At 43.9% G+C, this 14,244-nt stretch overlaps 1 protein-coding gene across 2 annotated transcripts in view; it reads right to left on the reverse strand.

Moving 5' to 3' along the window:
* Positions 1-14,244, reverse strand: part of GORAB (golgin, RAB6 interacting) — a 261,302-nt gene that overhangs the window by 95,205 nt on the left and 151,853 nt on the right. For both annotated transcript variants that reach the window (XM_077276222.1, XM_077276223.1), the window contains one exon: positions 8,263-8,403. In XM_077276222.1, the coding sequence (XP_077132337.1) occupies positions 8,263-8,403 (141 nt within the window). The remainder of the gene's footprint in view (positions 1-8,262; positions 8,404-14,244) is intronic.

Consider the following 14,244-nt stretch of genomic DNA (forward strand, 5'->3'; position numbering starts at 1 on the left):
AATCAGACCAGGCATGGCATTCCACGTCGTAGGGGGGTATACGTGGAGGGCACACCCCACGTGTTTGCATATTGGATGAAAAAGGAAACCGCGCTTGCAGAGGCTTCTGTCCAGTGGATCACTTATCCAGACGCTCCCTGTCTGGGTGAATGGCAAATGCTCTGCAAGGGAGTTTAGTCTTCTTATGAGTGACACTGCGTGATCTAGAGTAGAACCGTAGCTCTCATCAATCAACAGAGATTGGTTGATGATATAAATAGGCGAATCCATATCCAAGGCAGTATCCGATCCATATCAGAGTCTTGTTCTCAGGAAATCATTGGTGAGGGAGATCAGGAAATGAAAGTTCCGCTTTCTAGACGCCTGTACGTTTCTAGAATATTTGCGGCCCCTGCTAGCCGACGGCTCCCATGTAGGAGAGGAACCATATATAATCGGTCCTGCGAGCACTCCGAGCCACAGAGTGTTCACGGAAGGCTTCAATCTCTTGATCAGAGAATGGGATGTGGCAGTGATGAAGCCCAGTCAGGGGAACTATGGTACTCTGGTATAAGCTGGGATTGGCGGCAGACGGTTCCTGAGTTCATTTAGGGTGATGTCATGTTCTCAATGGCAAGAGAACATAGCATCAGCATATATAGGAACTAGCTCTTGGAAGATGGGAACTGAGCTGACCATGAACTAAACCTAACGCACAACTAGCAGTGGCCGGGTAGCATGCCTACGTTGATTCTAGATGCCCAGCACCAGCCGGAGGACTAAATAATGCTAGCAGAGGAAAATATTAGTCCTAGCTCACCTCTAGAGAAATACCCCGAAAGGAGACAGAGGCCCCCCACATGTATTGGCGGTGAATTAAGATGAAATAACAAACGTAGTATGAAAATAGGTTTAGCAAATTTGAGGTCCACTTACTACATAGCAGAAGACAGAAAGGACACTTTCATGGTCAGCTGAAAACCCTATCAAAACACCATCCAGGAATTACTTTAAAACTCTGGCATTAACTCATAACACCAGAGTGGCAATTCCTGTTCACAAGAGCTTTCCAGACACAGTAACGAAACTACAGCTGTGAACTGGAACAAAAATGCAAAAACAAACATGGACAAGAGTCCAACTTATCTAGTAGTTGTCTAGGAGCAGGAACAAGCACAGAGAGGCTTCTGATAACATTGTTGACCGGCAAGCAACTAACAGAGCAGCAAGGTTATATAGCGACTCCCACATCTTGATGGGAACAGGTGAACAGAGAAGATGAAAACACCAGTTCAATTCCACCAGTAGCCACCGGGGGAGCCCAGAATCCAAATTCACAACAGTACCCCCCCCTCAAGGAGGGGGCACCGAACCCTCACCAGAACCACCAGGGCGATCAGGATGGGCCCTATGAAAGGCACGAACCAGATCAGAGGCATGAACATCAGATGCATTCACCCAAGAATTATCCTCCTGGCCGTATCCCTTCCACTTGACCAGATACTGGAGTCTCCGTCTGGAAACACGAGAGTCTAAGATTTTCTCCACAACGTACTCCAACTCACCCTCAACCAACACCGGAGCAGGAGGCTCAACGGAAGGCACAACCGGTACCTCATACCTGCGCAATAATGACCGATGAAAAACGTTATGAATAGAGAAGGATGCAGGGAGGTCCAAACGGAAGGAAACAGGGTTAAGAATCTCCAATATCTTATACGGGCCGATGAACCGAGGCTTAAACTTAGGAGAAGAGACCCTCATAGGGACAAAACGAGAAGACAACCACACCAAATCCCCAACACAAAGCCGAGGACCAACACGACGGTGGCGGTTGGCAAAAAGCTGAGTCTTCTCCTGGGACAACCTCAAATTGTCCACCACCTGCCCCCAGATCTGATGCAATCTCTCCACCACAGCATCCACTCCAGGACAATCCGAAGATTCCACCTGACCAGAGGAAAATCGAGGATGAAACCCCGAATTACAGAAAAACGGGGACACCAAAGTGGCAGAGCTGGCCCGATTATTGAGAGCGAACTCTGCCAATGGCAAAAAAGCAACCCAATCATCCTGGTCAGCAGACACAAAACACCTCAGATATGTCTCCAGGGTCTGATTAGTCCGCTCGGTCTGGCCATTCGTCTGAGGATGGAAAGCGGACGAAAAAGATAAATCTATGCCCATCCTAGCACAGAATGCCCGCCAAAATCTAGACACGAATTGGGTCCCTCTGTCAGAAATGATATTCTCAGGAATACCATGCAAACGAACAACATTTTGAAAAAACAGAGGAACCAACTCGGAAGAAGAAGGCAACTTGGGCAGAGGAACCAAATGGACCATCTTAGAGAAACGGTCACACACCACCCAGATGACAGACATCTTCTGAGAAACAGGCAGATCTGAAATAAAATCCATCGAGATGTGCGTCCAAGGCCTCTTAGGAATGGGCAAGGGCAACAATAATCCACTAGCCCGAGAGCAACAAGGCTTGGCCCGAGCACAAACGTCACAAGACTGCACAAAGCCTCGCACATCTCGTGACAGGGAAGGCCACCAGAAGGACCTTGCCACCAAATCCCTGGTACCAAAAATGCCAGGATGACCTGCCAACGCAGAAGAATGAACCTCAGAGATGACTCTACTGGTCCAATCATCAGGAACAAACAGTTTATCAGGTGGGCAACGATCCGGTCTATCCGCCTGAAACTCCTGCAAGGCCCGCCGCAGGTCTGGAGAAACGGCTGACAATACCACTCCATCCTTAAGGATACCTGTGGGCTCAGAGTTACCAGGCGAGTCAGGCTCAAAACTCCTAGAAAGGGCATCCGCCTTAACATTCTTAGAACCCGGTAGGTATGACACCACAAAATTAAACCGAGAGAAAAATAATGACCAGCGCGCCTGTCTAGGATTCAGGCGCCTGGCGGTCTCAAGATAAATCAAGTTTTTGTGGTCAGTCAATACCACCACCTGATGTCTGGCCCCCTCAAGCCAATGGCGCCACTCCTCAAAAGCCCACTTCATGGCCAAAAGCTCCCGATTCCCAACATCATAATTCCGCTCAGCGGGCGAAAATTTACGGGAAAAGAAGGCACAAGGCCTCATCACGGAGCAGTCAGAACTTTTCTGCGACAACACTGCCCCAGCTCCGATCTCAGAAGCGTCGACCTCAACCTGAAAAGGTAGAGCAACATCAGGCTGACGCAACACAGGGGCAGAGGAAAAACGGCGCTTAAGCTCCCGAAAGGCCTCCACAGCGTCAGGGGACCAATCAGCAACATCAGCACCCTTCTTAGTCAAATCGGTCAATGGCTTAGCAATATCCGAAAAACCAGCAATAAATCGACGATAAAAGTTAGCAAAGCCCAAAAATTTCTGAAGACTCTTAAGAGAAGAGGGCTGCGTCCAATCACAAATAGCTTGAACCTTGACAGGATCCATTTCAATGGAAGAGGGAGAAAAAATATATCCCAAAAAGGAAATCCTCTGTACCCCAAAAACACACTTAGAACCCTTCACACACAAAGAATTAGACCGCAAAACCTGGAAAACCCTCCTGACTTGCTGGACATGAGAGTCCCAGTCATCCGAAAAAATCAGAATATCATCCAGATACACAATCATAAATTTATCCAAATAATCGCGAAAAATATCATGCATAAAGGACTGGAAAACTGACGGAGCATTTGAAAGACCAAAAGGCATCACTAAATACTCAAAGTGGCCCTCGGGCGTATTAAATGCGGTTTTCCACTCATCCCCCTGCCTGATTCGCACCAAATTATACGCCCCACGAAGGTCAAGCTTAGAGAACCACTTGACCCCCTTTATGCGAGCCAACAAATCAGTCAGCAACGGCAATGGGTATTGATATTTTACAGTGATTTTATTCAAAAGCCGATAATCGATACATGGTCTCAAAGAGCCGTCTTTTTTTGACACAAAGAAAAAACCGGCTCCTAAGGGAGATGACGATGGACGAATATGTCCCTTTTCCAAGGACTCCTTTATATATTCTCGCATAGCAGCATGTTCAGGCACAGACAGATTAAATAAACGACCCTTTGGGTATTTACTACCCGGGATTAAATCTATGGCACAATCGCACTCTCGGTGCGGAGGTAATGAACCAAGCTTGGATTCTTCAAAGACGTCACGATAGTCAGACAGGAACTCAGGAATTTCAGAGGGAATAGATGATGAAATGGAAACCACAGGTACATCCCCATGAGCCCCCTTACATCCCCAGCTCAACACAGACATAGCTCTCCAGTCGAGGACTGGGTTGTGAGATTGCAGCCAAGGCAATCCTAGCACCAAATCATCATGTAGATTATACAGCACCAGAAAGCGAATAATCTCCTGGTGATCCGGATTAATACGCATAGTTACTTGTGTCCAGTATTGTGGTTTATTATTAGCCAATGGGGTGGAGTCAATCCCCTTCAGAGGAATGAGAGTCTCCAAAGGCTCTAAATCATACCCACAGCGTTTGGCAAAGGACCAATCCATAAGACTCAAAGCGGCGCCAGAGTCGACATAGGCGTCCGTGGTAATAGATGACAAAGAGCAAATCAAGGTCACAGATAGAATAAACTTAGACGGTAAGGTGCAAATGGAAACAGATTTATCAAGCTTTTTAGTGCGCTTAGAGCATGCTGATATAACATGAGTAGAATCACCACAATAGAAACACAACCCATTTTTCCGTCTAAAATTCTGCCGCTCGCTTCGGGACAGAATTCTATCACACTGCATACTCTCTGGCGACTTCTCAGTGGACACCGCCAGATGGTGCACTGGTTTGCGCTCCCGCAAACGCCTATCGATCTGAATAGCCATTGTCATGGACTCATTCAGACCCGCAGGCACAGGGAACCCCACCATAACATCCTTAATGGCATCAGAGAGACCCTCTCTGAAAGTCGCCGCCAGGGCGCACTCATTCCACTGAGTAAGCACAGACCATTTACGGAATCTTTGACAGTAAATTTCCGCTTCATCTTGCCCCTGAGATAGGGACATCAAAGTTTTTTCTGCCTGAAGCTCCAAATGAGGTTCGTCATAAAGCAACCCCAAGGCCAGAAAAAACGCATCCACATTGAGCAACGCAGGATCCCCTGGTGTCAATGAAAAAGCCCAGTCTTGAGGGTCGCCCCGGAGCAAGGAAATCACAATCCTGACCTGCTGTGCAGGGTCTCCGGCAGAGCGAAATTTCAGGGACAAAAATAATTTGCAATTATTTCGAAAATTCTGAAACCCAGATCTATTCCCCGAGAAAAATTCCGGCCAAGGAATTCTCGGCTCAGATACAGGTGCATGACAAACAAAGTCTTGCAAATTTTGTACCTTCGTGGCGAGATTATTCAAACCTGCAGTTACACTCTGAAGATCCATTACAAACAGGTGGACACAGAGCCATTCAAGGGTTAAGAGGAGGTAAGAAGCAGCTAGACAGCAATTAAGGGCTAGGCAGCAAAACTCTGAGGGGAAAAAAAAAAAAAAAAATTCCCTTAAACACTTCTTTTTCTCCTGCTTCAGCCCAAACATTTAACACTTTGACGGCCGGTCAAACTGTTATGTTCTCAATGGCAAGAGAACATAGCATCAGCATATATAGGAACTAGCTCTTGGAAGATGGGAACTGAGCTGACCATGAACTAAACCTAACGCACAACTAGCAGTGGCCGGGTAGCATGCCTACGTTGATTCTAGATGCCCAGCACCAGCCGGAGGACTAAATAATGCTAGCAGAGGAAAATATTAGTCCTAGCTCACCTCTAGAGAAATACCCCGAAAGGAGACAGAGGCCCCCCACATGTATTGGCGGTGAATTAAGATGAAATAACAAACGTAGTATGAAAATAGGTTTAGCAAATTTGAGGTCCACTTACTACATAGCAGAAGACAGAAAGGACACTTTCATGGTCAGCTGAAAACCCTATCAAAACACCATCCAGGAATTACTTTAAAACTCTGGCATTAACTCATAACACCAGAGTGGCAATTCCTGTTCACAAGAGCTTTCCAGACACAGTAACGAAACTACAGCTGTGAACTGGAACAAAAATGCAAAAACAAACATGGACAAGAGTCCAACTTATCTAGTAGTTGTCTAGGAGCAGGAACAAGCACAGAGAGGCTTCTGATAACATTGTTGACCGGCAAGCAACTAACAGAGCAGCAAGGTTATATAGCGACTCCCACATCTTGATGGGAACAGGTGAACAGAGAAGATGAAAACACCAGTTCAATTCCACCAGTAGCCACCGGGGGAGCCCAGAATCCAAATTCACAACAGGGTGACCAGCTTCGGACTGGTCATGTGCCTTTCAGACAAGGGAATGCTAGTCAAATGCTTTTAAGACCAGGAAATGCTGTTCATGTGCCTTTTAGACCAGGGAATCTTGATCACGTGCCTTTAAAACCAGGGAATACTGGTCATGTGCCTCTAAGACCAGGGAATACTGGTCATGTGCCTTTAAGACCAGGGAATACTGGTCATGTGCCTCCATTAAGACCGGGGAATAATACGGGTCATTCATGTAAGTACAGGAGGGAAGAGAGCAGTACTTCCTTACCCAGCTGCAGAGTCGTTGTGCCCCTTTAACCATCACCCCTGCCGGCCAGGTGGACCAAGATGGTCATCGGTAGATGCAGAGGTGATAAAAGTCTCGGAGAGAGGAGCCATTTCGGGGACGGAGCCACAGACGCGATGTGGGCGGAGGCACGTGACTTCCATGAATTGGCCCAAGCCGGGGCCTAAATTTCTGCAGCCGGAGGGAGCAATACCAGGAGTAGAATGGAGGGGCAGTGGGCCAAGAAAAGCGAACGCTCCCGTGCCAGACAGAAAATATGGGCGGAGCCGCCTTAGCGTGCCATAGTGTAGGCGCGGCTTCCGGGATGCGGCCTACACATCGGCCGAAGCCGGGGGCTAAATTTTTGCAGCCGGCCGGAGCGTTACCTTAGGGAGGTGGGCCACAGGGAAGCTGCGGCTGCCTGTCAGCATGTTAATATCTCACTGCAGGGGCCCATCGCTGACTGGATCCACTCACAATTGGTGCGCATCCCGGCATGGAGCCGCCGCGGTTGACTGTGCTGTTCTGCTGCAGGTCAGGTATTGCAGCGTGGACGGTGCAGGGATAAAGCAATAACCCTCAATCGATCATCCCTTTGTTAGGGAGGTGGAGAGGAACCGTCCGCCTCCTTGTGCCATCCTCTAACAGTGGTGGGACAGTGGGAGCTGCTCGGACGCCAAAGAGAAGGGCCTCTGTACATCCACGGAGTTCAAGCCCTCGGGTGGACAGGGCCAGTTGTCCGGCATTAGGCCTGGCTCCAGGAGAGGATACACAGAGGCGACACTCCATGTGTTGACCCGTTGCTGGTGTGGGGCGATCGGGACCCGAAGGAACTGTCGCCCCTGAATTGAGCTCAGGCATGGCTTCCCACGTTGCAGGAGAGGGTACGGGGAGGCGACACTCCGCGTTCTCGCCTGTTGATGGTTCGGGGGAGATCGGAACCTTGAAAGGATCCGTCGCCCCCTTCACTCCGTTAATTAAAAAAAAAAAATTTACAGAAAAGTAAAAAATAAAATAAAAATGATGGGGTCTGTACCAGACCCATGTGCCTCCTACAGACACTAAGCAAGAACTGGTTAGCTGAGAGCCAGAAGGAAAGTATATGCTGCAGGGGAGGAGCTAACTTTTTTTGTATCACTTCATGTCAGCCTCCTATTGGCAGCAGCATACACCCACGGTCTGTGTCCCGCAATGAGGCGAAGGAGAAATAAAGTGTTAGGCTATGTTCACAAGCTGCGTTTTTCCATTTTTAATGCAAAATTTCAGCTGTGTTTTACAGTACCAGCAAAGTCTATTTCAGAAATCTCATGCACAGATTGGTGTCTGTCCTCAGTATTTTGTGCAAAATCTTGTTTTTTTTCAAAATGCAGCATATCTGAGAGTTTTTTACCAATTAAAAGCAATGGCTGGTGCAAAAAACACAGAAAAAACGCAGGTATTGTTTTTGGTGTTAAAACATGAAGTAGAATCAATTTTTTTATTTTTTTATGCATAAAACGTTATTGGCATGCACAAGAGAAATGTACCCTGACAAAAATGCTGCAAAGACATGCAGCAAAAAACTAAGCAAAACCTGCATTTTTTTAAGAAAGTTTCTTACTGTTAAAAAAGCAGGTTTTACCTGTGGAAAAAAATGCTTAAAAAAAAACGAATCGTGTGAACATAGCCTTACACTCCTACCAGTTGTTATAGAGCTTACTTGGCTTGGGAAAACTCAATACATGCTTGCTCAATCCGATTCCTTAAAATACCAATGTCTGTTGACACCATCTCATCCAGGGCTTGAAGCTGCTTCTGGATTTTATTCAGTTTCACAGCCTCTGCTTGTGTCCTTTTTGATCTTCATGGGGAAAAAAAAAGAAATGAAATAATATAATATAAATGGATTTTCAAAATAAAACATCCATAAAGCATACAAGACATACCAGATTTGTAAGCACCGTAAAAGCAATGAAAATCATCATACCATAGAAAAAAGTCAAGACACGAGCGCCAGATGTATCAAGGACATGCTTCACTGTCAATCCTGATCTGCAACAAGCATGTCAGAAATCTCTTAATTAACCCCTTTACGCCCCTAGCCTGTTTGCACATTAATGACAAGGCCAAATTATATACCGTATATACTCGAGTATAAGCTGACCCGAGTATAAGCCGACCCCCCTAATTTTGCCACAAAAAACTGGGAAAACTTATTGACTCGAGTATAAGCCTAGGGTAGGAAATGCAGCAGCTACCGGTAAATTTCAAAAATAAAAATAGATGCTCCATACCGTTCATTATTGCCCCATAGATGCTCCATATAAAGCTGTGCCATATATAATGCTCTGCACCGTTCATTATGGCCCCATAGATGCTCCACATAAAGCTGTGCCATATATAAAGCTCTGCACCGTTCATTATGGCCCCATAGATGCTCCATATAAAGCTGTGCCATATATAATGCTCTGCACCGTTCATTATGGCCCCATAGATGCTCCATAGAAAGCTGTGCCACATATAATGCTCCATACCGTTGATTATTGCCCCATAGATGCTCCATATAAAGCCGTGCCATATATAATGCTCTGCACCGTTCATTATGGCCCCATAGATGCTCCATATAAAGCTGTGCCATATAGAATGCTCTGTGCCGTTCATTATGGCCCCATAAATGCTCCATAGAAAGCTGTGCCATATATAATGCTCTGCACCGTTCATTATGGCCCCATAGATGCTCCATAGAAAGCTGTGCCATATACAATCACCGGCCACTTTATTAGGTACACCTGTCCAACTTCTTGTTAACACTTAATTTCTAATCAGCCAATCACATGGCGGCAACTCAGTGCATTTAGGCATGTAGACATGGTCAAGACAATCTCCTGCAGTTCAAACCGAGCATTAGTATGGGGAAGAAAGGTGATTTGAGTGCCTTTGAACGTGGCATGGTTGTTGGTGCCAGAAGGGCTGGTCTGAGTATTTCAGAAACTGCTGATCTACTGGGATTTTCACGCACAACCATCTCTAGGGTTTACAGAGAATGGTCCGAAAAAGAAAAAAAATCCAGTGAGCGGCAGTTCTGTGGGCGGAAATGCCTTGTTGATGCCAGAGGTCAGAGGAGAATGGGCAGACTGGTTCGAGCTGATAGAAAGGCAACAGTGACTCAAATCGCCACCCGTTACAACCAAGGTAGGCCTAAGAGCATCTCTGAACGCACAGTGCGTCGAACTTTGAGACAGATGGGCTACAGCAGCAGAAGACCACACCGGGTACCACTCCTTTCAGCTAAGAACAGGAAACTGAGGCTACAATTTGTACAAGCTCATCGAAATTGGACAGTAGAAGATTGGAAAAATGTTGCTTGGTCTGATGAGTCTCGATTTCTGCTGCGACATTCGGATGGTAGGGTCAGAATTTGGCGTAAACAACATGAAAGCATGGATCCATCCTGCCTTGTATGGAGCATCTTTGGGATGTGCAGCCGACAAATCTGCGGCAACTGTGTGATGCCATCATGTCAATATGGACCAAAATCTCTGAGGAATGCTTCCAGCACCTTGTTGAATCTATGCCACGAAGAATTGAGGCAGATCTGAAGGCAAAAGGGGGTCCAACCCGTTACTAGCATGGTGTACCTAATAAAGTGGCCGGTGAGTATATAATGCTCTGCACCGTTCATTATGGCCCCATAGATGCTCCATAGAAAGCTGTGCCATATATAATGCTCTGCACCATTCATTATGGCCCCATAGAAAGCTGTGCCATATATAATGCTCTGCACCGTTGATTATTGCCCCATAGATACTCCATATAAAGCTGTGCAATATATAATGCTGCTGCAATAAAAAAACAAACACATACTCACCTCTCTTCGCTCAGGACGCCGGCGCTTTCAATTTTTACCTGCTCCTCCTGCGGCTCCGTCTCCAGCACTGACGCTCAGCAGAGGGCGCGCACTGACTACATTACCGTGCCCTCTGACCTGAGCGTCACAGCCAGAGGACGCTGATGACTGAGCCGCACCGGAACGAGGAGCGGTAAATATCGGGCAGCGCTCCCCTCCCCGTATACTTACCTGCTCCTGGCGCGGTCCCTGCTTCTTCCACCGCTGCATCTTCTTCCTGTATTGAGCGGTCACCGTTACCGCTCATTGCAGTCATGAATATGCGGCTCCACCTCTATGGGAGGTGGAGACGCATATTCATGACTGTAATGAGCGGGACCATGTGACCGCTCAGTACAGGAAGAAGATGCAGCGCTGGAAGAAGCAGGGACTGCAGGGACCGCGCCGGGAGTAGGTGAGTATAACTAGACAGCCCCCGCTCCCCCTCCCCTGCCGACCCCCGGGTATGACTCGAGTATAAGCCAGGAGGGGGACTTTCAGCCCCAAAAAATGGGCTGAAAATCTCAGCTTATACTCGAGTATATACGGTAATTCTGATCAGTGTCACTTTATGAAGTAATAACTCTGGAACGTTTCAACAAAGCCCTTTGATTCTGAGAATGATTTTTCGTGACATTTTGTACTCCATGATAGTGGAAACATTTCTTTGATAGGACGTGTGTTTATTTGTGAAAAAAATCTAAAATTTTTTGACAATTTTGCAATTTTTAAACTTTTTACTTTACATCAGCACAATTTTTGAAGCCATTTTTTATTTTCTTAGGAAGTTATAAGGGTTAAAAGTTGAACAGCAATTTCTTAACAAAATTTTAAAACTATTTTTTTTAGGGACTACATCACATTCGAAGTGACTCTGAGGGGCCTATATGACAGAAAATACCCAAAGTGACACCATTCTAAAAACTGCACCCGTCAAGATACTCAAAACCACATTCAAGAAATTTATTAACCCTTCAGGTGTTTCACATGAATTTTTAGAATGTGTAAGGGAAAAAAAATGAACATTTAACTTTTCACACAATTTTTCTTTGGACCCCAATTTTTTTATTTTTACAAACGCAACAGGAAAAAATGAAAATCAAAAATTTGTTATGCAATTTCTCCTGAGCAGGCTAATACTCGATATGTGAGGGAAAACCACTGTTTGGGTGCATGGCAGAACTTGGAAGGGAAGCAGCGCAATTTGACTTTTTGAATGCAAAATTTGCTGGAATAATTAGCGGATGCCAGGTCCCATTTGGAGAGCCCCTGATGTGCCTAAATAGTGGAAACCCCACATATATGACAATTTTGGAAACTAGACCACTCAGTGAACTTATCTAGATGTGTGGTGAGCACCTTAAGGCCATGTTCACAAGTTGCGGTTTTTGATCCGCAGCGTTTTTGACGCTGCGGATCTGCAGCAGTTTCCCATGCGGTTTACAGTACCATGTAAACCTATGGAAAACCAAATCCGCTGTGCACATGCTGCGGAAAAAAAAACGCGCGGAAACGCAGCGTTGTTTTTTCCGCAGCATGTCAATTTTTTGTGCGGATCTGCAGCGTTTCTGCACCCATTGACTTGTATTGAGTCAGGCACATCCACAGCAAAACCGCAGATGTAAAAAAAAAAAAAGATGTGTGGTTTAGCTGCGGGTGAAACGCAGATCGGGAGGAGGCGTAGTGTGTGGGCGGAGACTGTGCGTGTGTGTGTGCGGGGTCTGTGCGGGGCTCTCGGGGGGGGGGGGGAGGTCTGTGCAGGCCTGCAGGCGGTCTGTGCGGGGCACTCAGGGGTCTGTATGTGTGTGTGTGTGCAGGCATCGTCCGATGGGACTACAAGTCCCATCAGGCTATGCCTGCTACAATGACAGTGATTGATGCATTAGCCAATGTTGAGACAGCAGTAGTCCCATCATCCGGCTAATGTGTGGACTGTAAAAAAACAAAAGAAAAAACAAACAAACATATAACAGAATATACAACATATAAGATTACATACAACATATAACAGTACATACAACATATAACAGTACATACAACATATAACAGTACATATAACATACAACAGTACTTACAACATATAACATACAACAGTACATACAACATATAACAGTACATACAACATATGACACTACATACAACATACAACAGTACATACAACAGTACATACAACATGTAACAGAACATAAAACATAACATACAATATATAACATACCTCATATAACAGTACATACAACATATAACATACAACAGTACATACAACATAACATATAACATACAACATAACATACAACAGTACATACAACATAACAGTACATACAACATAACAGTACATACAACATAACAGTACATACAACATAACATAACATACAACATAACATAACATACAACATAACATTAAATTTATAACAGTACATACAACATATAACAGTGCATACAACATTACATACAACATAACATACAACATAACATACAACATAACATACAACATAACATACAACATAACATGCAACATAACATACAACATAACATGCAACATAACATGCAACATAACATACAACATAACATACAACATAACATACAACATAACATACAACATAACATACAACATAACATACAACATAACATACAACATAACATACAACATAACATACAACATAACATACAACATAACATACAACATACAACAGTACATACAACATATAACAGTACATACAACACACAACATAACAGTACATACAACATAACATACAACATAACATACAACATAACATACAACATAACATACAACATAACATACAACATAACATACAACATAACATACAACATACAACAGTACATACAACATATAACAGTACATACAACACACAACATAACAGTACATACAACATAACAGTACATACAACATAACATAACATACAACATAACATTAAATTTATAACAGTACATACAACATATAACAGTGCATACAACATTACATACAACATAACATACAACATAACATACAACATAACATACAACATAACATACAACATAACATACAACATAACATGCAACATAACATACAACATAACATGCAACATAACATGCAACATAACATACAACATAACATACAACATAACATACAACATAACATACAACATAACATACAACATAACATACAACATAACATACAACATAACATACAACATAACATACAACATAACATACAACATACAACAGTACATACAACATATAACAGTACATACAACACACAACATAACAGTACATACAACATAACATACAACATAACATACAACATAACATACAACATAACATACAACATAACATACAACATAACATACAACATACAACAGTACATACAACATATAACAGTACATACAACACACAACATAACAGTACATACAACATAACAGTACATACAACATAACATAACATACAACATAACATTAAATTTATAACAGTACATACAACATATAACAGTGCATACAACATTACATACAACATTACATACAACATAACATACAACATAACATACAACATAACATACAACATAACATGCAACATAACATACAACATAACATGCAACATAACATGCAACATAACATGCAACATAACATGCAACATAACATACAACATAACATACAACATAACATACAACATACAACATAACATACAACATAACATACAACATAACATACAACATAACATACAACATACAACAGTACATACAACATATAACAGTACATACAACACACAACATAACAGTACATACAACATAACATACAACATATAACATACAACATAACAGTACAT

Source organism: Ranitomeya variabilis, chromosome 8 (assembly GCF_051348905.1).
Source record: "Ranitomeya variabilis isolate aRanVar5 chromosome 8, aRanVar5.hap1, whole genome shotgun sequence".
Classification (NCBI taxonomy): domain Eukaryota; kingdom Metazoa; phylum Chordata; class Amphibia; order Anura; family Dendrobatidae; genus Ranitomeya; species Ranitomeya variabilis.